General features: G+C 42.0%; 1 protein-coding gene across 3 annotated transcripts in view; it reads left to right on the top strand.

Annotated features, from left to right (window-relative positions):
- Positions 1-21449, top strand: part of USP24 (ubiquitin specific peptidase 24) — a 136849-nt gene that overhangs the window by 70743 nt on the left and 44657 nt on the right. For all 3 annotated transcript variants that reach the window (XM_027590271.2, XM_027590202.2, XM_027590361.2), the window contains exons 29-41: positions 1549-1634; positions 1788-1881; positions 2907-3062; positions 6201-6298; positions 9136-9231; positions 9356-9584; positions 10260-10419; positions 11230-11385; positions 13571-13641; positions 14300-14460; positions 17766-17827; positions 19696-19887; positions 20892-21009. In XM_027590271.2, coding sequence (XP_027446072.1) covers positions 1549-1634; positions 1788-1881; positions 2907-3062; positions 6201-6298; positions 9136-9231; positions 9356-9584; positions 10260-10419; positions 11230-11385; positions 13571-13641; positions 14300-14460; positions 17766-17827; positions 19696-19887; positions 20892-21009 — 1679 coding nt within the window. The remainder of the gene's footprint in view (positions 1-1548; positions 1635-1787; positions 1882-2906; positions 3063-6200; positions 6299-9135; positions 9232-9355; positions 9585-10259; positions 10420-11229; positions 11386-13570; positions 13642-14299; positions 14461-17765; positions 17828-19695; positions 19888-20891; positions 21010-21449) is intronic.

Here is a 21449-nt window from a genome sequence, read left to right as displayed (position 1 = left end):
CAAGATAAATGTTTTCATGCCTGCTAACACAGCATCCGTTCTATAGCCCAGGGATTAAGGAGTCATTTCAACTTTCAAATCTGACTATTAAACACATTTCCTAAGGCTGTAAGTGCCATAGATAGTGATTCTTCTGATGACTCTGGGCAAAGTAAATTGAAAACCTTCTGGAAAGGATTCGCCATTCTAGAAGAGCATTCGTGATTCATGACGAGAGGTCAGGATAGTAACATTAACAAGAGTTTGGAAGAAGAAACCCTCATGGGCGACTTAGAAGGGGTTCCAGACTTTCAGGGGAGGAAGTGACCGCAGATGGGGTGGCAGGAACAAGAGATCTAGAAGTGGAGCCTGCAGGGGGTACCGCGTGGCCGCCCTCTCAAGATAAAACTTGAGCGGGTACGGAGTAGCTTCTTATGGATGAACAAAGAAGGTGGTTTCTTGAGATGGAATCTACTCCTGGTGAAGATGCCATGAAGGTGGTTGAAAGACAACAGAAGATTTGCAGTATGACAGAAACTTAGTGATAAAGCAGCAGCAGCGTCTGAGAGGATTGACTCCAGTTTTGAAAGAAGTTCTGCTGTGGGTAAAATGCTATCAAACAGCATCTCATGCTACAGAGAAATCATTCATGAAAGGAAGACTCGATCGATGAAGCCAGCTTCAGTGTGGTCTTATTTTAAGGAATTGCCATAGCCACCCTCATCCGGCAGCCATCGCCATCGAGGCAAACTCCTCCCCCAGCAGAAAGATCGAGACTTCTTGAAAGCTCAGATGGTGGTTAGCATTCTTCAGCAATAAAGTCCTTTTTAATTAAGACATACACATTGTTTTTTAGACACAATGCTACTGTACACTTAATAGAGTGTAGTATAAACTTATATGCACTGAGAAACCAAAAAATCCACTTGACTCTTGCAGTATTTGCTCTCTCACCGTGGTCTGGATGTGAACCTGCGGTATCCGCAGTATGCCTGCACATAGCATCTTCAAGCTTAACATTTTCAGATCGTCTCCTGTTTATCCTAAATTTATTAAAAATGTTCTCTTTTATAGTGACATTCTATAGTGACTCTAGTTTCTTATCTTTATAACCAGAAAATAGTACTTTAACCACATCTAAGTCTCTTCTACCTGTTGTGTGTGTGTGTATATATGTACCGAAGTACTACTTTCATTTTGCTTTTAAATCAGTCATTGCCTTGTTTGCTCCTGATGAGCTATGATCAGCTTTCAATGGTGTCTACTCTCCATTCTATTAATTATACCTGCCCATCATTTTACTTCTCTTCCACTTCCTGCCTTTTGGCCCCTTAACCCTTCACCAGCAGGTGGATAGGGGAGAGCCCAGGTAATAGGCACTAGAAGGATGTGGTCCCGCCAGTGTCTGTTCCCAGGTGTTGCTCTGTGCTGCAGGTGAGCACACAGCTCCCCTCAAGGTTTGTGGCGGCCACTCTTGCAGAAGTAGTAATTTTATTGTTGGCACGTTTGATAAGAAAAAGAGAAAATGTTTCTGTCAGTTTGTATTTATATTTTGCTTTTTTCCCTCAGGAGAAATCCCTCCCTGGTGTTGTGATGGCACTTGTATGTAATGTGTTTGACATGCTTTACCAGCTTGCCAATCTGGAGGAGCCAAGGTAAATATAAATGTCTACGAGGCCTGAAAGAGAGGAAGTTATTGAGGTTAGGGAACCAAGTCCATTTTGACTTGACTTTACATTTGTCAGGAACAAATGACTTTGGTATTGAAACCGGCTTATGTGAAAAAATTTGTATTTGCAAAATTTCAGGATAACTCTACGAGTACGAAAGCTGCTGCTCTTGATACCCACTGACCCAGCCATTCAGGAAGCCCTGGACCAGCTTGATTCCTTGGGAAGAAAGGTACGAGTGTCTTGGACTTAAGTGGCATGGTAATTTTAATGCCATGATTCAGTAGCGATACAACCTGAAATCACTTTCAGGCCTTATGCTATCCTATAACAGTTCTTTAAAAAAATACCTTTGCTGTAAATGGAAATCAGAACTTCATGTTGACTTTTAAAACACCTAGAATCAATAATGACATCAAATTTTAGAACCAGAGAGCCTTTTATACGTACTTCCACGTTCTTCTTGTTCAGGATTAAGATACTGAAGCCCAGAAAGACGAAGTGTCCCATCTAGGATCAGACTCTGGAAGAGTGCTGATTCAGTGGAGACATTTTTCTTCTGTCATGAGACCTCTCTGAATGTGATTGTTGCCTGTGTTTGAGTTGCTTGTGTAATTATTATTTAATTTTTTTCCACAGTTGATACTTAAAGTTCATCTTAATTTCTATAATGTTTTTCCTCAAGAATTTTATCATACGTATTGAAATTATATTCCCTCTATAATATTGTTTAATTATGTTCTCAGAACAAAGTCATGTGGAACAAAGTTGTTAGAACTGCAGTACGAATTTATGTTTCAGTGGTTGAAGTTTACAACCAGCTCATAGTCTGGTCATACACAGCTTAGGTATTTGCAGGGAGAACAAAACTAATGTAATTGGAAAATGTATCACTAGTGCTAGCTCAAAACATGTTCAAAGCTTCCACTTCCACAAGTTTATAATTTAATTATCAGTATTTAGTAGTACAGATTTTTAAAACACAGAGATAAGGACGACATTGCTGGTGTCGCCTAGAAGACACTCTCAGACACGTGCCTTACGGTCGGGATGCTGTTGAGCACTTACAGTTTGTGTGATGGAATTTGATGTTTCGTTAAAAATTAACAACTGATGTGTCCTTGAGGTTAATTTGTAGGAAATTCCTTTGGTGCGATTAAAGAGGAAAAGAACGTTAGAGTGCACACTGAGGTGTGTTTTTCTTTAACTTGTCCTTTTAACACATATATCCTTTGTTTTCATTCTTTAAAACCTTAGAAGACATTACTGTCTGAAACGAGTTCTCAGTCCTCAAAGTCTCCATCGCTGTCCTCCAAGCAGCAGCATCAGCCAAGTGCCAGCTCAATTTTGGAAAGTCTGTTTCGATCCTTTGCTCCAGGAATGTCCACCTTCAGAGTGCTCTACAACTTAGAAGTAAGAAGCCTCATTTCTTTTCATTTCATCTGGACAGATTCATTTTTGTTTGCACATTAGTGCTTTTAGATGTCGGAGATAAGTATTTTTATTGGATGATCTGTGACAAAATAAGTTTTCAAAAAGAAGTAAAAAACAGAATATAAACTGAACTGTTTGGTGTTTTTTGGCCTTAGAAAAGGCTGTCTTTTTTCCACTTTATACATATGCACATTGTTACACTTGCAATACAACCTGTAAATAAATAATGAGGAAGCCTTATGTAATAAAATATGCCATTATCTTCCTCTGGAAGTTTAGTGAGTCTGTCCAATACAGTTGTAATCCTCATCCTAACTTTTTAAAAAACAATTGTAATTTGTTGTCATAAATGAAGCTATGAAGAGTTTGTCAGAAAATAATCATCATTTCAGGTTTTTTAAAAAAAAGCAATTGGAAGAATTTAAGCAAAGAATATTTTTATTACCCTCTTTCCAAAAAGTAGCTTTAAACTAGTAGATTTAGTTCCATAAACATTTACTGTTCAATGTCTGCAAGTCATTGTGGTAAAGGATGAGAGTTGAAAAGTCAAGATGTCTGCTCCAAAATCTTGAGTAAGACACAAGAGAGGCTGCGTACTCTGAGTCTTAAGAGCAGAGCAGTAACGGAGCAATAGGGGAGGGTGAGCAAGTGGAAACACTCTGCTCGTGGAGAGTGAGAGGTTAGACCTTCTTGCCATTTTAGGTCTGGAGAAGATAAAGCCCTGAATGATTTTGCTTTGCCCCAAGTTTTGTCTCCTTTGGCAGTCTAATTTGGAGTATGCAAACGTGTTCAATCATTAGAGTGTGCAAATGTGTTCATTCATTGGAGTGTGCACAAACGTGTTCATTCATTTTTCTGCATCACTTGTTCGTGTGTTCAAGCTGTGTTCTTTCATGTTAGCCTTAATCATGCTTGTGAAGAAATGTGTTGGGTTCAAAAGGAGAAAATATTTAGCAAATGCTTTTAAAAGAAAGCATGTCTTTATTTAATGTGGGCATTTAAAAAATATATGTATGTGATATTCTAAGACAGAAAATTGCCCAGAAATTTTTGGCCAGTTTAAGCTTATAAATTTTGCAATACCTGCAAGATTTGTCAGTTGCTTTTGAATGATTGTCTTAAAAAAAGTTAAGATATAAACTTCAACACCCACATTCGAGAGCACCTAGAAAAGCAGAACGGTCCAGCAGTGAGTCTGGCTTGTCATCTACTACCTAGATTGCATTATCTTAGAGCCAGAGGACAGTAGTAGTAAAATACCTCCAGCACAATTTCAGTACTTCTGATTAACTGGGAATTCCTTTGAGAGGTAGTTTGTTTTTGTTTTTTGTTTTTTTGCTTTAGACAGCACAAAACATTTGGAAAACTGAACACTTTCAAAAGCACTCATTTTGGGGCACCTGGGTGGCTCAGTTAAGTGTCCAGCTCTTGGTTTTGGCTCAAGTCATGATCTCAGGGTCGTGAGATGGAGCCCTGCATTGGGCTCTGTGCTCAGTGTGGAATCTGCTTGAGAGTCTCTCTCCCTCTGTCCCTCCCGCTCCTGATCTCTTTCTCTCAAGTAAATAAATCTTTAAAAAAAAAAAAGCACTTATTTTTACTGACCCCTGAAAGGTTAATTTCTTTGCATTTTAGTCTTCAACTTACGTTTGTCTACTAGGAAGCTTCAAAGTGGCTATTCCAAATACCTGTTCCTTTGAAGAAATCTTCCACTTTCACTAAATTGCTATCTGTTAAGAATGGAGAATACATACGTGGCTGTCAGCTCACAGAAAGGGTTAGAAAAGCAGGGGCGCCTGGGTGGCTCAGTTGTTACGCATCTGCCTTCGGCTCAGGTCATGATCCCAGGATCCTGGGATCGAGCCCCACATCGGGCTCCCTGCTCAGTGGGGAGCCTGCTTCTCCCTCTCCCACTCTGCTTGTGCTCCCTCTCTCGCTGTGTCTCTCCCTGTAAAATAAATAAATAAAGTCTTTTAAAAAAAAAAAGCAGAGGACTCCCTTCCTCCCAGCAGTGCTTATAATCTGAGGCTGACGAGCCTATTTCCCAAAGAGCACTTCAGGAAGGAAACATTTGTAAAAAAGAAATCCCACACTAAAAGTCTACACACATAAAACCCATGGATTCGTAGAAACATTTTCTAGAATAAAAAAGGATCTTGAATGTATCTGTTTTTAAAACCTTGGAGAACCTGAGGCAGTGGGTTCCTTTTTTTTTTTTATTTTTAAATCATAAAAACCAAATAAGCAGTTGGTTACTAAGTCTCATACTATAGTATTATTTCTTTGAAATAATTATCTGCCATACTAGAATTTTTAGTTAAGCTTTCCTTTAGGTACATGTATCAGTGCCATAAAAGGGGAATGGATTTAGGAGGGAGGCACATCTGGGTTTGAGGTCACTTAGCCTTTTGGGTCTCAGTCTCTACCTGTAAAGTAAAGTACATACAGCATGCATGGTGAAATTGAGAGAGAATGCATGTAAAGACTTCCTTTTATGCCTACTATTATGTAGGTGGTCAGTAAATAGGAGTTTCAGAATCATTATTAGAGAGCTCATCTAACATTTTTTTAAAAGATTTTATTAATTTGAGAGAGAGCGTGCATGCACAAGTGGGGGGAGGAGGGGTGGGAGAGGGAGAAGCAGGCTCCCCGCTGAGCAGGGAGCCCGATGCGGGGCTCGATCCCAGGACCCTGAGATCATGACCTGGGCCTAAGGCAGACACTTAACTGACTGAGCCACCCAGGTGCCCCCTCATCTAGCGTTTTTAAGGAATGGGCTATTTTATAAAACTTCATCTACTTTTTCAAAAACTTGTCTAGCATATCACATAATGTTACGTGCTCTTATCTAAGCCTGAGACATCCACCTTTGCTGGTTTCATGAAAAGAACACACCAGCTTTCTTCAACAAAACATTTTTCTTGCTAACTAAATAGAACTTGGAAAACCCGATTAGTTCAATTGTGAAACATCAGCCCCCTTCTCCTGGGGGCAGGGGCGGGAAAGAGCATGCAGCACTTAATGAGACTCAGACTCAAGTTATTGGATTGTTTTACTTAGTGAAGGAGTCATTTTTGCTGAAAATACTGGGCTCTCTAACTGTGCCTGTCTGTTTTCAAGGTTCTAAGCTCCAAACTCATGCCAACAGCTGATGATGACATGGCAAGAAACTGTGCAAAATCCTTCTGTGAGAACTTCCTCAAAGCAGGAGGACTGAGGTTAGAGTTTCACTATAATGTCGCAAGAATTGCAAAGAATGAATATAGTTATTGTGGGTCATTTCTCCTGCTGGGCCTTGGTTATTCCTATAAGGTATTGTGTGAAGCATCACGAGAGTTATAAGAAGAAGAAATGGTGTTTCAGTCTTTGAAACGCTCAAATTTCATTTTATGACTTTTGGTTATTTGGAGAACTGGCAGAAGCACATCTTCCCTCCGGTAGTGGGAGAAATTCTTGAGAAGAGTAGAGGAGAGGAAGCAGATCTGTTTCTGCTGATTGCTGCATCAGTTTGACACCAGGCAAATTTGATTCCCAGTAATGGGTGTTTGTGAGGCCTTATTAGTGCTGGGGATGCAGAGATAACTTAGATCTCATTCCTGCCCTTTAGAGCCTCATGGTTTAACAAAGAATAACAAACAGTTGTTAGAGGTATCAAAACAGGCTCATAAAAAAGTGCATTGGGTGGCAGGTAGGCAGGGGTGATGGAAGATAGTGCTTAAATGGTGAAGTTTTCATGGGGTAATAAGATTAGAAGGGCTTTGCAGAAGATGACATTTGAGCTGGGAATTGAGAAGAGAGCAGGAATCCCCTATAGGACTCGTGGGGAGAGGGCACGCTAAGTCCGAGGGGCTGGGATGAGTAAAAGCACCATGGTGTGTGGCCTGTCTTGGGAGCCACAGTTGCCTGGGGAGGCCAGAGCAAAGGATGAAGGAGAGAAGTATGTCAGGAAGGATCACCTTGAGGAATCTCAACATTAGCTTATAGACCATGGGAAAACAGAAGGTTTCAAAGCCGGGAATTGCCTGGCATGATCATTTTGGCCGCAGTGGAAATGATGAATAAATAGAAGTGGGAGAGACAGACGCAGGGAGAGCCATGCAGTGGCCCCGAGAAGAGTGACAGTGGTAAATGTTGGGCAGCAGTAACCGACATTATAAGGTAACGTAGACAAGTTTTTACAACTAGATATAGGGGAGGAAATGTATCATTAATGGCCTGTGACTCCTCGCTTGGGAGAGGGAGGGAATGGTGAACATTTAGTCAGCGACGGAAGTAAGCTCGGAAGGGGATGGAGGACACAGGACATCAAGAGAGATGAACATGGTTGAGGCGCGTGAAGTGAGGAGCCCAGAGCGGCGTCAGAGACGTGGGGGAAGCAGAGCAGGGGTGACAGTGACTGGAAGGGGAGAACAGCTGAGGGGAAAGCTTGCTTTTCTGTTTTGCTTTTACCTTGGGGAAGCCTAGGTTGTCTTTGCAGGCTGACTAAAGAAAGATCAAAGGAAAAGGGATAATCCGTGGGGCCAAGTTCTCCTGCCCTGGCAAGAAGCAGGCCTGCATTTCCTCAGGCGAGGAAGGAAGGAAGGCTGGAGGACAGTTGCAGGAATTCCTGTGGGAGGCCTTGTGGGGAAGAGGCTGGGCTGAGACCTTGAAACGATAAAGGGAGTGGGGCTGAAAGAATTCCCAAGCGTGTGGAAGGCCTCCTGCATGGAGCTTGATTCGTTTTCAGAATCGCAGAGGTGTGCTCAGTGAAACCTCATTTCCGATTACTCACTTCCAATCACGGAGCTCTGGAATAAAGGCATTTTACTGCTGGCTTAGTTGTGTCAGTTAATCTGCATGCCAGGCATTGTTCTGAGCACTGAGAACAGAGCAGTGAACAGATTAGACAAAACTCCACATCCTGTGACGCTTCTGTCTGGAGGGGAGACAGGCAATAAAGAAGTGAAAGTAAAAGCATATGCCAGCAGGTGATAAGAACTGTAGAGAAAAATGAGACAAGAGGGAATGGACAGGGTTGTGATTTTCAGTAGGGTGATCAGGGAAAGTTTCACTGATGGGGTGACATTTTACAAAGATCTGAAGGAGGTGAGGAAGGGAGACTTGGGGGGAAGCCGTCCAGAGGAGCAGCCAGTGTGTGCCCCTGCAGGAGACAGACCTGGTGCCTTCGGAGACCAGTAAGCCTGTGGGGTTGGGGTAGCAGGAGGGAGACAGTAGGGGACATGAGGTTACGGACGTACCAGACGTCAGCTTATGGGTCTTACGGGTTACAGGTTATTGTCAAGACTGCCTTTTCTTCTCTGTAGGAAACAGGAAGCCGTTGGAGGGTTTTGTGCAGGGGAGGAGTGCCGTGATCTGACTTAATATTTTAAAAGGATCACTCTAATGGATCTTTTTTTTCCTTTCTTCTTTTTTTTTAGAGATTTTATTTATTTGACAGAGAGAGAGACAGCGAGAGAGGGAACATGAGCAGGGGGAGTGGGAGAGGGAGAGGCAGGCTTCCCACGGAGCAGGGAGCTCGATGTGGGGCTCCATCCCAGGACGCTGGGGTCATGACCTGAGCCGAAGGCAGGCGCTTAACGACTGAGTCACCCAGGCGCCCCATGACTGATCTTTTGAGAATAGATTTTGGGGGTGGAGAGTCAAGAGTGGGAGCAGGAAGAATAGTTAAGAAGCTTTTGTAATAAGAGAAATTGTAGTGAATGTGAAAACAAGCTTTATTAAATATACCAATTCTAGATACGTTTTTAACTGATAGTTCTTCTAGTGATAAAATAGTGGTGAATCAGTGAACTCACACCCGTCAGCGAGATGGAGGATGATCCAAACACTCTAGCTTTTGGCTAAGCAAGGAATCTAACTCTAAATGGACCAAGAGTTGCAGGAATCATAGGAAATCATTGTAGAAATATGTATGGTCTGTGTGTATGTAAGGCTCTTACAGAAATTTTAAGTAATTGATAACATTTACATAAGCAATTAAATTAGTTACAGAAAATTTCCTATGAAAGAAGTGGAAGTCTTTATTTAATATCCTGCCTTTTTCTTTTCTTTTAAGTTTGGTTGTAAATGTCATGCAGAGGGATTCCATCCCATCAGAAGTAGACTATGAAACAAGGCAGGGAGTTTATTCCATCTGTCTACAACTCGCCAGGTATGTAAATATATCATCTTAGTCTCACAAGACAGTACTTCACTTTATTTCTCTTCCCAAATGCTATCATTTTGAATAGTATGAAATAACCTCAAATAAGTTTAGCTTTTTGTTTCCTTTGAAGATTTTTACTTGTGGGACAAACAATGCCCACGTTATTAGATGAAGACCTCACCAAAGACGGCATAGAAGCACTTTCTTCTCGCCCATTCCGAAACGTCAGCCGGCAGACAAGCAGGCAGATGTCCTTATGTGGTACTCCAGAAAAGTCGTCGTACCGACAGCTGTCCGTGTCTGATAGGTCTTCCATTAGGGTCGAGGAAATCATCCCTGCTGCACGAGTTGCAATACAAGTAGGTGACTTGTGCATTCAAGAAATTAGAAGTCCCTGCTGTTTCAGGGAGGGGCTGTGCGGTCCTGCAAGTTATTGACATGAACGTAGCCTTCATGGAACCTACGGTGAGCCAGAGAGGGACCACCAGTGCAGAATCACTATCATTCAAGGTGGGACGTCTCAGGGGTTATAGGAGAGTTACAAGGGCAGAACATCCGTAGGCCTTCAGGGGAAGTGGACTAATTGTCTTCCCCCGGTGCTGTCGTGGACAATTTTACATCGGAGGTGACATTTGCGCTAGGCCTTAGAGCTAGATGAGATGACAGAGAAGCATGGAGAGTTCCTTCAAAAGCGCAGGTGTGAGCAAAGCGAGAGAGAACAGAGCCTGTAGGGAAGGCCACGGGGTCGTTTACGCAACCCAAAGTGTACTGTGTGGGAGAGGAGAAACGGTAAAAACCGAACGAGTGACGGGTGTCCTGACGCCTGAGCATGGAGATCACGCTCTGGGTTACAGGTAGCGGACATACTGAAAGTCTTTGAACAGTACGGAAGCATGAAAAAGGCTGTCCTTTTGGGTGATCGTGGAGGAGAAAGGGTCTCACAAAACTGAGACCAGTCAGGGGATGGAAGTCAGCAGGGGGAATGTGTTCCAAGTGCTGCCTTTTCTCATAACATTCTTCCTGCCCTTATTTAGACAATGGAAGTGAGTGACTTCACGTCTACGGTGGCTTGTTTCATGAGGTTGTCATGGGCTGCTGCTGCAGGACGACTTGACCTCGTTGGGAGCAGCCAGCCAATTAAAGAAAGTAATTCTCTGTTTCCTGCTGGAATCCGGAGCCGACTCAGCAGTTCAGGTACTGATTTAAAAGAAGTCATTAAATCACCGGGCAAGAAATAAGCTGTAAGACTTATCTATGCATAGGCTGTTTGGAGTCGCAAAAAGGAGGAAGCCTTTTCTCTTGCTTTTGAGCATGAGTAGAAACCCATCAAGCTGTGCCCTTGAGACCTGTGCACGTTACTGTACGTAGGTCAGACTTTAAGGAAAAAAAGCGTTGATAAGCACAGAGGAAGTGGGGAAACCAGATCAGCAGAGTTTTTAGCTTGCTGAGTGTTGTAAAAGTGCCATGAGGCCAATAATTGTGGCCATAATAAAAATTCATCTGGAATTCCTACCTGGAAAAGTCATTTTCTTGGTTTGGCCAGTTATTTTCTATAAGGCTTTTATAAATTGGTTTCCCTCTTCAATTTATGTGTGTATTTTTATCTCAGTAGAAAAAAATTTAGAAATGTATGACATTCGTACAGCGAAGTGTGAAAGTGTTAAGTGTCCAGGCTTTGGGGGATTTTTACATACGGACGACCATCTAGGTCAGGAGGAGGGGTATTTCTAATATCCCAGGAAGACTCTCTCAGGCCCAGCAACTGCACTGTCTCACTCCTGTCACCTCAACTGAGTTTCGCCTCCTGAGTACATTTTGAGTGCCTCCAAATATGTTTTAAAGCAGTAGGGGTCAAATAAAGTGATTGTCTCTCGTTTCTTAGACCAGAGTGTCTCCTTGCACTGTTTAATTTCACTTGAGGATTCTGGAGCACATTAAAAGGATGTTATGATACTGTGAGGGTCCTGTGGGGTCCGCAGTAACCTTCTGCTTGCCTGTTCCCAGGAAGCAATTGCAGCTCTGGGAGTGAAGGGGATCCGGCAGCCCTGCATGCGGGCATCTGCGTGCGACAACAGTCTGTGTCCACCAAAGACTCGCTGATTGCTGGGGAGGCCCTGTCTCTGCTTGTTACGTGCCTGCAGCTGCGGAGCCAGCAACTGGGTAGGCGGGAGGCTTGTTTGCCCTTCATCTCTTTTAGGGAAACGCCAGGTTTCTGTTGGGAATTATGTACATTCCCTAGTAGAAAAGGTTGTGCTAATAGAAGTGGAGAAGGGGGGAAAGCAGGCAGGTGGGCTACGTAAGAATAGTGCTGAGAGTGGCTAAATTCTGAACAAGTATTTATTGAGCACCTTCTGTATACAGGGTTCCACAGTTAGGTATTAAACGGGCAGATTGTCCTCTAGGAGCTTACTGTCTAGTTGGGGAATGAAGACAACCCAAATTGATAGGTCATAAACTCCAGAACTAGAATTCTGTATCCATCCCTAAGCTGGTGATGACTCTAGCATTCAAAGTTACGAAACTTCACACCTGCCCTTTGATCCTCATTTGTGGGCTTTGGCAAACTGGGGCTGTTATTGATCACACTCTAACATTAGAATCCCCCCAGAGCCCGGCCCCTGGTCACTGTCTCTTCTCAGTCTACACCCCTTCTCCCTGTGATCTCATCCACCGTCACAGCCCCAGATTCCCCCTAGTGTCTGAATGTGAAACTACAGCCTAAACCGCTGCCCTGACCCCTCCACTCGGCTCTCAAGTAGTCTTCCCAGGTCCACAGCCAAACTCCTTAGCTGGTCCGCATCACGCAGGAGTTTTCCCAGCTTAAGTAATAGCGGTTTCATTCTTTCAATCGCTCTGGCCAAAATTCTTGAGTCCTCCTTGATTCCTTTTTCACACCCCCTTCTGTCAGCACATTCTCCTTCCAACCATGTCAGATTCTGCCCTCTAGTACCACCACTGTTACCCCTCTCTGCTCCAGCATCATCCCTCGCTCCGATTATAGCAGTAGCGCCCTGACAGATCTCCCTGCTTCCATCCTTGCAGTTTATTCTCCATACAGTAACCAGAGTGGACCTTCTGAAATGTAAGTGAGGTTGTAGCACTCCTCTGTTTAAAACCCAGCAGCAGCTTCTCAGTTCCCACTGAGTAAAAGCCAGATCTTTACTAAGGTCACACAGAGTCCACCCCTTTGACGCCTCTGTGTCTTCACCTTCTCCTGCTCTCCCCCTCCCTCTCTGTGCGTTGGCCTCTCTGGCTGTTCCCCAACACTCCAGGCACATTCCTGCCCTCGCACTGGCTGTTCCCTCTTCCTGGTATGTTCTTCCCCATCTTTCCCACGTGGCCCTCTCTGCCTCATTTCCCACAGGTGTGCTTAATCTCATCTCTTAGACATTCTCTGACCACAACCCTCACGTCTTTCCAGCACTACCTAAACCCCTTAACCTCGTTTCTTCTCTATCACTTACTATCTTCCAGCATAGCCTGTAGTTTATTTACTTATCATATTTATTGTCATCATCCCTCCCCACCTAGATTGTAAGCTCTGTAAAGATAGACTTTTGTCCATTCTGTTCCCCACTGACTCTCTCATACCCAGACACCGCCCAGTGTGTAGTAGGCCCTCAGTAAATATTTATTCAGGAATGAAGTCTTAACAGTTCCACTTCTAAAAATTGTACCAATGCATCGAAGCCCTGTTCTTCCGTTATCACTGATTCAGACCACCTGTTACATAAGATTGATGACTGTTACGTGTTTCGTATAATACCCAAATTCATCATATAAGATAAGGTAAATCTAGAAAAAGTTGGAGATTTGTAGAACGGTACTGTAGCGTCCAAGATTATTTGTTTTGAGCAAGAATGCTTTTGAAGACATGCATAAGTACAAGTCATTACGAAATGCTTTTGAACAAATGCCATACTCATAGTTCAATTTTCCTATAATTGTTTAGTTTTAGAGATATTTTCAAGTCAAGATGAGAAGATTACAACTTCCCTTCAAGCTTTTTTATCATTTGTACTTTCATTGTAGAGGATTGATAGTTTATCAAGGCAAGACATACTGTTCTATAACTGGTGTGGACAAGGCACTGTGCTAAAATGTGGAGGCACGGGGGTGACCAAGACATGGTCCTGCGCCTGGGCACCTTGGGTTCTCGTGGGGGAAACTCAGAGATGTGGAGGCAGTTGTAGAAAGTACTGAATTCAATTTCAGGTAGAAAAAGAGATGAGTTTCTGCTATAGTTAAGCTTAAGAAAGTATTCAGAATTTTTGAAATTTTGAAAATGCATTTCCTAACTTGGTCCCCCCCTCCCACCCCCAATTCTCCTTATTCTTATCATTAGCATCTTTCTATAACTTGCCCTGTGTTGCTGATTTTATCATTGATATTCTGCTGGGATCACCAAGTGCTGAGGTAAGGATTTTTTACATTATGTAAAACATCCCCTTGGTCCTCTCCTGTCCACGGCCCTCTGCAGACCTGTGACACTGCGTGCACGACAGAAGGCATAGCGTCCAGTCCTCTTGGGAGTCCTACAAAGGGCTCTGAAAGCAAAGTGACCATTTGGACGCCCTGCCCTCCTTTCTATTCCGTATTCCACCGAAAGCTCAGAGATTAGTGCTAAGACTACTTTGTGTTTGTTTACAACAAACAGAAGGTTACAGCTGGTGTTGAGCGCCTGCAGCTGACGTTCAGTGTCAACATGTTGGTCAAAGTCAGGAAAGACCAACTTCAAGCCATGAACTCCCACTAGATTTTATAATTCTGATTTTTCTTACATGACCTTGAAAAGTAACTTTGAAACACTTGAAGAGTTTTTTCTTACTTTCATTTATATTAAATAATAAAACTTTTGAGTAGGAGAATAGAATAATTTGGAGGATCAGTTCTCCGACCACGCTTGTTTTTAATCAGCCCTAGTTTATTCAGTATAAATGTTACCATTAGTGATTAAAACGTTCACACCCTTATAGCATCCCTCAGAGTGTGGACTTCGGAGGAAAATCACTTTGTAAGCAGTCTCTAAGTGTTGGTTGATATATGTCCTTCGCCACTAATGATGTAATTTCAGATTCGCCGTGCTGCCTGTGATCAGCTGTACACTCTTAGTCAGACAGATACTTCAGCTCACCCAGATGTACAGAAGCCAAACCAGTTTCTCCTAGGTGTGATTCTCACGGCTCAGCTACCTCTCTGGTCCCCAACTAGTATTATGAGAGGAGTCAATCAGAGGTACGGAATCAAGATTAAAGGTCACATTACACCAAAAGAGAATAATGATTTGCGTGCTGCTCCCCTGAAGTCCATGGTGCATTACTGAGGTGACCGAAGAATTTCTCCTTTCTTCCTGTAACATCTGTGTCCTAAAAGAGGGTTTTTCAGTTCTTATCCCCATTCAGGACAGGAGGGGTAGAGGAAACACTACCAGGCTTCCTTACCCTTGAATCACTTCGAACTCCCACCTCCACCTGACCTGGTCCTCCACCCCCAAGAGAAAGAGGAGCTCACCTGGGTAGTGAGAGGCTGAAATTAATGGGAGCCCCATCACTTTTTGAAGATCATACTGTTCATGTCCTTGCATTTATCACACTCTCAGATCAGCATACTTTCTGACTCCACATCTAGATGTAGCTGGGGTGTCCTTCTAGTTTTCTCCCTTGGTTTTACACGTGTCTGGGCATGGAGGGAAGCTGCGGGCCACACTGATGGAGTGGCTTGGGTAAGTTCATTCTGCCCACCCTACCGTATCCCTGTGGGCTAGCCTGCATGCAAGGCTGTCCCGGGTAGGTCCAGGATGGGAGGGAGGAGATCCCACACCGACCTCCACTTTCTCCAACTTAGCTTTACCAGGGAACCCTTGCCAAAGGGCTTGTAAGGTACCACCAAGATGTGTGAAATGAGTATCTACTCTCCTTGTGTATATGCTTTACAAATTAGAGCTCTGGAAGGGAAGAAATATTAGAGCTACTCCAGCCCCCTATGTTTGGATAACTATCCAGACCCCCTAAGTTTGTATCCAAACTTGGTCTGTTTAAGCATATATAAGCATTTAAGCATAAGTTCAGGGGCATTAAGTATATTCTCATTATTGTGCAACCATGTCCACCATCCATCTCCAGGACTTTCTCATCATCCTAAACTGAAACTCTGGACCCATTAAGTTGTGAAATAAAAGACTGATAAATTCAACTCCATAAAAATTAAAATATTCTATGTGGAAAAAAAAATACCATAAAGTCAAAAGTCAATTCACAAACTGGCCGAATAGATTTGTAGCATAAGACAGACAAGAAACTCATTTTGATAATATCTATAAGAAGCTGTTAGAAATCACTAACAAATGACCCAACAACCAAATTGAAAAATGGGCAAAGGACATGAAGAGACAGTTCAAAAATTAGGTGGCTTTTTAATTTTTATATTTGCTAGAATTTCTTTTTTACTACAGCAAAATGTACATAAAATCTATCATTTTCCTCATTTTTAGGTCTAGAGACCAGTAACATTAAGTACATACACAATATACGTTGTTGGGCAACTCACCCCACTACCCAGTCCCAGAATTTTTTCATCTCAGACTGAAACCCTGTACCCACTAAACAGTAACTCCCCATTCCTTCCCCATCCCCCCATTCTGCTCTGTCCAGGTTCATCCATGTGGTAGTGTATGTCAGGGTTTCAGTTTTCTTTCTAATTAAGATGGAGAAATACTTCCTTTTTTGTTCTTTCTTTAACTGCCTATGCTCTTGGCATCGTATCTTAAGAAATCATTGCCAAATCCAATGTCATGAAGTGTTCTCTCTATATTTTCTTCTAAGGCTTTTATAGTTTTCACTCTTAGATTTATGTGTTTGATCCATTCGAATTAAGTTTTGTGTGTGAGTCACGAAAGTAAGGGTCCAGCATCATTCTTTTCCGTGTGGGTAATCCAGTTGTCCCAGCACCTTTTCCACCTTTGAATGGTTTTGACAGCTCTCATGAAAAATCCTTTGCTTGCTTGCTGATTGATTGATTGATTGGCTCTTCATTTCTCTTCCATCGATCTGTGTGTCTTCACACTACCACCACATGGCTTTGTTGCTCTAGTTGTGGTGTTCTGTTTTAGGATTCTTTCAGCATTGTTTGTCCTTCTCACTGTACGAGTCTTGAGTCTTCTGCTTCCTTCATTAAGTGGATGCTCAAGGACTTTACTCTTACTGATGCTATTGTAAATGGAATTGTTTTCTTACTTTTTCATATTGTTTATAAGTGTATGGGAGCAAAACTGATTTTCGTGTCTCAGTTTTGCATCTTGCAACTTTGCTGTATTTGCTGATTAGTTCTAAATTATTTTGTGTGGACTCCGGGGTTTTCCATGTACAGGATCACGTCATCTACACAGAGATAATTGTACTTCTGAGTGAGCATTTTTTAAGAAGTAAGATATTGCACTTAATACTTTTTGTAAGACTCAAATTATTTAATATAACTAAATGTTAAGGGTTTGATTTGATATTAAATTTCTCGAAACTCAGGAAAGAAAGCATTGGATGAGTTTTTAACATTCTCAGAGAATCTCTTGGATGTAGAACATTTAACTTCACATAAAATTAAATCTTTAGTTAAGGTGTTTTTGTAATTTGAAAATTGTGTTTCACAGCTACTTGAATGCCCAGAATTGGCACATATGTTCCGTACTAGTAATGACAATACTAGCATTACTGTGGTCTGACTCTTTGCCAGATAGCATGCTAAATTCATTGCATATATTTATCAGTTAATCCTCACAAAGGACAAATGAGTTTGACAGTTTAATTATCTCCTTAATAATCATAATTCTTGGTTCATTATCTATTCTTCTCATTAGTGTATTCTTGAGCCTTTTATGGATGTGCATGTGTGTGCATGTGTTTATTTCTAACACTTTTTAACAAGCATTTTAGAAATCAGAAACCAAAGAAATTGGCCCTGGACACCCAGTTGTAAGTGGTGGAACCAGGAATAAAACCAAAGTCACTTGACTTTAAAGCTTGTGCTCTTCACTACTATAATTGCAGAAAAGCTTCACTGATCATCCTAGATAAAAGAATTTGCCTTTCTCTTCTCTTACTCCACTTTATTTTTCTTCTTAGTATCATCAGTTAACATATGTATTTTTTTAATTTGTTGTCTCTCTCTTTTGGTCTTTGTCAGTTGTTCATCTAGAATAGTTCCAAGCATACAGTAGGTGCTTAGTAAATATCAGTTGATATTTGAATGAGTGTAATCTGGTGCATGATGTATACAGTCAGCCCGTACATCATTACAAAATGGGAGATTTAGTAAGTTTCCTCTCTTTACACTATTACTTCTATAATAGTGTATCTGTATTAGCAGAATCATTAGTGTGCTTGTTGCTAAGATACTGAAGTTGAATTAATGAAATAATGTAATGTAGTTCTTTTATGCTTAGGAAAATTCCATTGGTCAACTATTTTATAAACCTGTTCTTACAAGGAAAATGCTTTTTATTTTAAAATCAGCCTTTTTTAATACTTGAAATCTTATCTGTTTTTTAGACTATTATCTCAGTGTATGGAGTATTTTGATCTAAGATGCCAATTATTAGATGATCTGACAAGTAAGTAAATGTCTAACTTTGATTCGTGTGGGGGGAGGGGAGAGGGAAAAGTAGAAAAGAAAGCCAAATGGACATTTCTAAATCTGATTTAATGTATCTTTGATATAAATGAGATTATAATTACTGTTTGAAATGGAATTTTATTTTCTTGAAAATTGCACATAAACCCATATACCAGTTCTCTCTTCTCCTAGCATATACCCAGCCATTAATGTGTTGAGAAGATTTGTTGATTTTAAAAATTGTCAAAGGCACATTTTAATACACTGATACAGAACTATTAGGAAGAATCTTTCTAGTATAGTGAATTCTGACCATTTTAAAGGTCAGTCATTGAAGGAAAGAGGGAATCACTGTTGTGTTATGTTGATAATAATAGAAGTCAGTTAATTATTTAGTGTTAGGTGATTGAAATATTGTTAGAAATTTTAGTGTTAGAGCATTTAGATTGTGATCATCTGTACTTATATATAATGCAAAGGTATGTTGGGATACTCTGTGTAAATTTTAGTTGTTCACATCAAGAGCTTGTTAGTTTATTCCCCACTCTCTACGTAAAAAGATTCGCTTCAGCTTCCAGGAAATATCCATGAAGTAAATAAAAATCAGGATGGACAAAGTATTCATTGGAAATATTAATTGGAAAAGAATGTCAAGGCCAGGAGGTTAAACGGAAATACCTTGCCTGTATGTGGGCTGTAAAGCTCCACACAGTCAGAATTTGGTCGGGAGGTTGCTGGCAGACAGGTAAACAGGAAACAGCATATACTGGCTGTTTCCAGTACCTTAGAAGAAAACTGATTTCTCAAAAGAAACAGATCTTTTTGCGTGCACATTTTTCAGCCAGGCTTCTGGTGAAAGCTGGGCAGTAGCCCACAAGGTTTGTTCTCTGGCTTGGACTTGGAGAGGGCACTCTGCTTTGCTTCTCGAGGACTGGAACCGTGAGTTGGCTGTACACATACAACTTCAGAAGTCATGAACGAGCTTTTCATGTAGGCCTTCCCTATGTCACTATTAACGAGGGATCCAGGGTCCCTTGTTCGGATGTTGAGCCGCAGGGTGGGAATGTCTTGAGACAAGCGGTGTTTGCCATTTGGAGAGTATTCTGTCTGTGCCAGTACCTATGCTAGGCTTCACACCCCGCACCCTGCAGTGTAGGTGTTATCCGATGACCCACAGTGAGTAAGTGGACTCGTGTCCGGTGCTGGTCCCACTCCGACTGACCCTGAAGTGTCCCTGTTCACCTCGTCCTGTGGGACCTTAGTGCTCATGGCTGTAGTGCCATGGAAGGAGAGCACAGTTACTCTTCCTCTCCTCCCCAGTGCCATCTTCCCGGACGGAATCTTGCTTTACTCCTTGTTTAGAGGAAAGCGAGAGAACTTACTACAGCAGAGCAGAGTGGTTCTCCGGGGTTTGGCACACTGTCTGGAAACACTGTGCTGTGAACCTCCTTCTCGTTTGCAGGACTCCCTTGGCCTAGGTGATACTGCGGGAGCCTTGGCTCTCCTCGTACCTTCGTCCTTGCCTCCTCCAGGGACACCTGCTGATACCACCCCCCCCACCACCACCCCCTCACCCCCCGACCAGGAGCTTCTTCAGAACAAGATTGTCCCCTCCCTGACCTGCACAGAGGGGCCCTCACTATATGTTTGGTTTAGGACAGAGAGTGAGTGGGGAAGAAGTGAGTGTGCATGCGCTGTCACAGTCCTTGGGGCAGCAGCTCAGGCCCACTTTTTGTTAATGACCACTTTTCTCAGATCGGCGAAACGGAAAGTTGGGACTGGACTTTGCCTACTGTAATTCAGGATTTGGACTCCATGGAAGGAAATCCTTCTTTCTTCGAAATGGATTTCTTTTTTCCTTCTTAGCTTCAGAAATGGAGCAGTTAAGAATTAGCCCAGCAACTATGCTCGAAGATGAGATTACTTGGCTGGATAACTTTGAACCTAATCGCACCGCTGAATGTGAGACCAGTGAAGCAGACAACATCTTATTGGCAGGACACTTACGGCTCATTAAGACCCTTCTTTCACTCTGCGGGGCAGAAAAGGAAATGCTTGGTAATTATTGCTTCATCTTATCACATGATAGAATACCTCACTTCTTAGTTATTGCCACAGTATTGTGTGTAACTAGGAAAATAGGATAGTTGCTCAGTGTTCCATAGAAAATTGACCCTTCAGGTAATATGAGATTATCAGGAATTTTAGTGGCTGACAAACTTAAGGTTTGTTTTACCTGCATCATTAAACCATGTAGACTGTTTTATAGCATTCAAAATGGATCATGTAACTTCATAACATCAAGTAAAAATTCCAAGTAGCGTTTTCTCCTTTTGCTATTTTGTACTATATGAAATATTATCTATTGTATGTCTCACTTCTTTTAAGGGTAATTCTCATCTGGGAGGCAGCCCCCAACCACCATCCCCTGCATAGTGGGGTACATATGAGTGTCCTGGGGTACACACAGAATTTGTAAGGGCATATTCAGTATTATAAATTATATTCAGAAAACAAATCAAAACATTAATTACCACCTTTATCACACAAACTAAGCTCTATAAAAATCTTCTTGGCTACTGGGGATACATAGAAAAGAGTGATTCTAAACCAGGGTGAAAGGGGCACATCATTTTACCCAAAGAAGGCAAGATTTTAGAAGTTTCAGAAACCCTTCTGTGCCCCCCCCCCCACTGACCACCACGCCCAGAGTAAGAAGTAATTGTTCACTCAGACTGTTCTGCCTTGTGATGTTCTTGGCATTTGTGTTCCTAAAGTGAAAGCATGGCTTCTTTCACTCTGCTGTCAGCTCATAGAGGAAGGTACCCTTGCTTGTCTCTCTTTGTTCCCTGTCCCCTGACCCTCCCACCCATCCCCACCCCTCTGCCCCACAGAGCTTTGCCGTGTGTTACATAAGCGCTCACAAAATAAGCATCAAATTAAATTGAATGCCCTGCCATCGGGTGGCCTTGGGTGCTTCTGCTCTGGTATGAACGTACAAAAACAGGATCTTTGAATTAAAATGTGTTCCTCCTCAACCTGAATATTATGCTCTATTCCAGGTTCATCACTCATTAAACCATTGTTAGATGACTTCCTTTTCCGAGCTTCTAGAATTATTTTAAATAGTCATTCTCCAGCTGGCAGTGCCGCCATCAGTCAACAGGACTTTCATCCAAAGTATGGAAAATGCACGTTGTGTTCAGTTTTGGTAAAAATTCTAATTCGAAACTTTAGTCCAGAAAGATTTTCTTAACTTGGAGTTTGTCGTCCATCTCGTGAGTGTATGTAGTTATATTATCCACTATATAAAGAAATGCATGTAAAGGGGCTTAGGATAAAGCCTGCCTGGCACATAGTAAGTGCCGCGCAAGTATGTTGGAATCATTCTTATCATCAAATTGGAAGAATAAGTAATAAATTATGTGGTTAACTTGGTAGCAAATTCCAAGAGAAACTGAGGTTGTAAGGATTACATCCAAGGTAAAAGTAAATAGGCTCAGAATCTCGAGGGTTTCTTCTAGGAGGAAAGGGTAGGTGCTTCAGTGCATGAACTGTGTGATTTGCTGTATATCACCTGTGTCCTGATAATTAAAACTGCTGGTTACTTATTATGGTGG

Source organism: Zalophus californianus, chromosome 4 (genome assembly GCF_009762305.2).
Source record: "Zalophus californianus isolate mZalCal1 chromosome 4, mZalCal1.pri.v2, whole genome shotgun sequence".
Classification (NCBI taxonomy): Eukaryota; Metazoa; Chordata; class Mammalia; order Carnivora; family Otariidae; genus Zalophus; species Zalophus californianus.
Note: the sequence above shows the minus strand (reverse complement) of the source record. Positions and strands in the feature narration are given on the sequence as shown.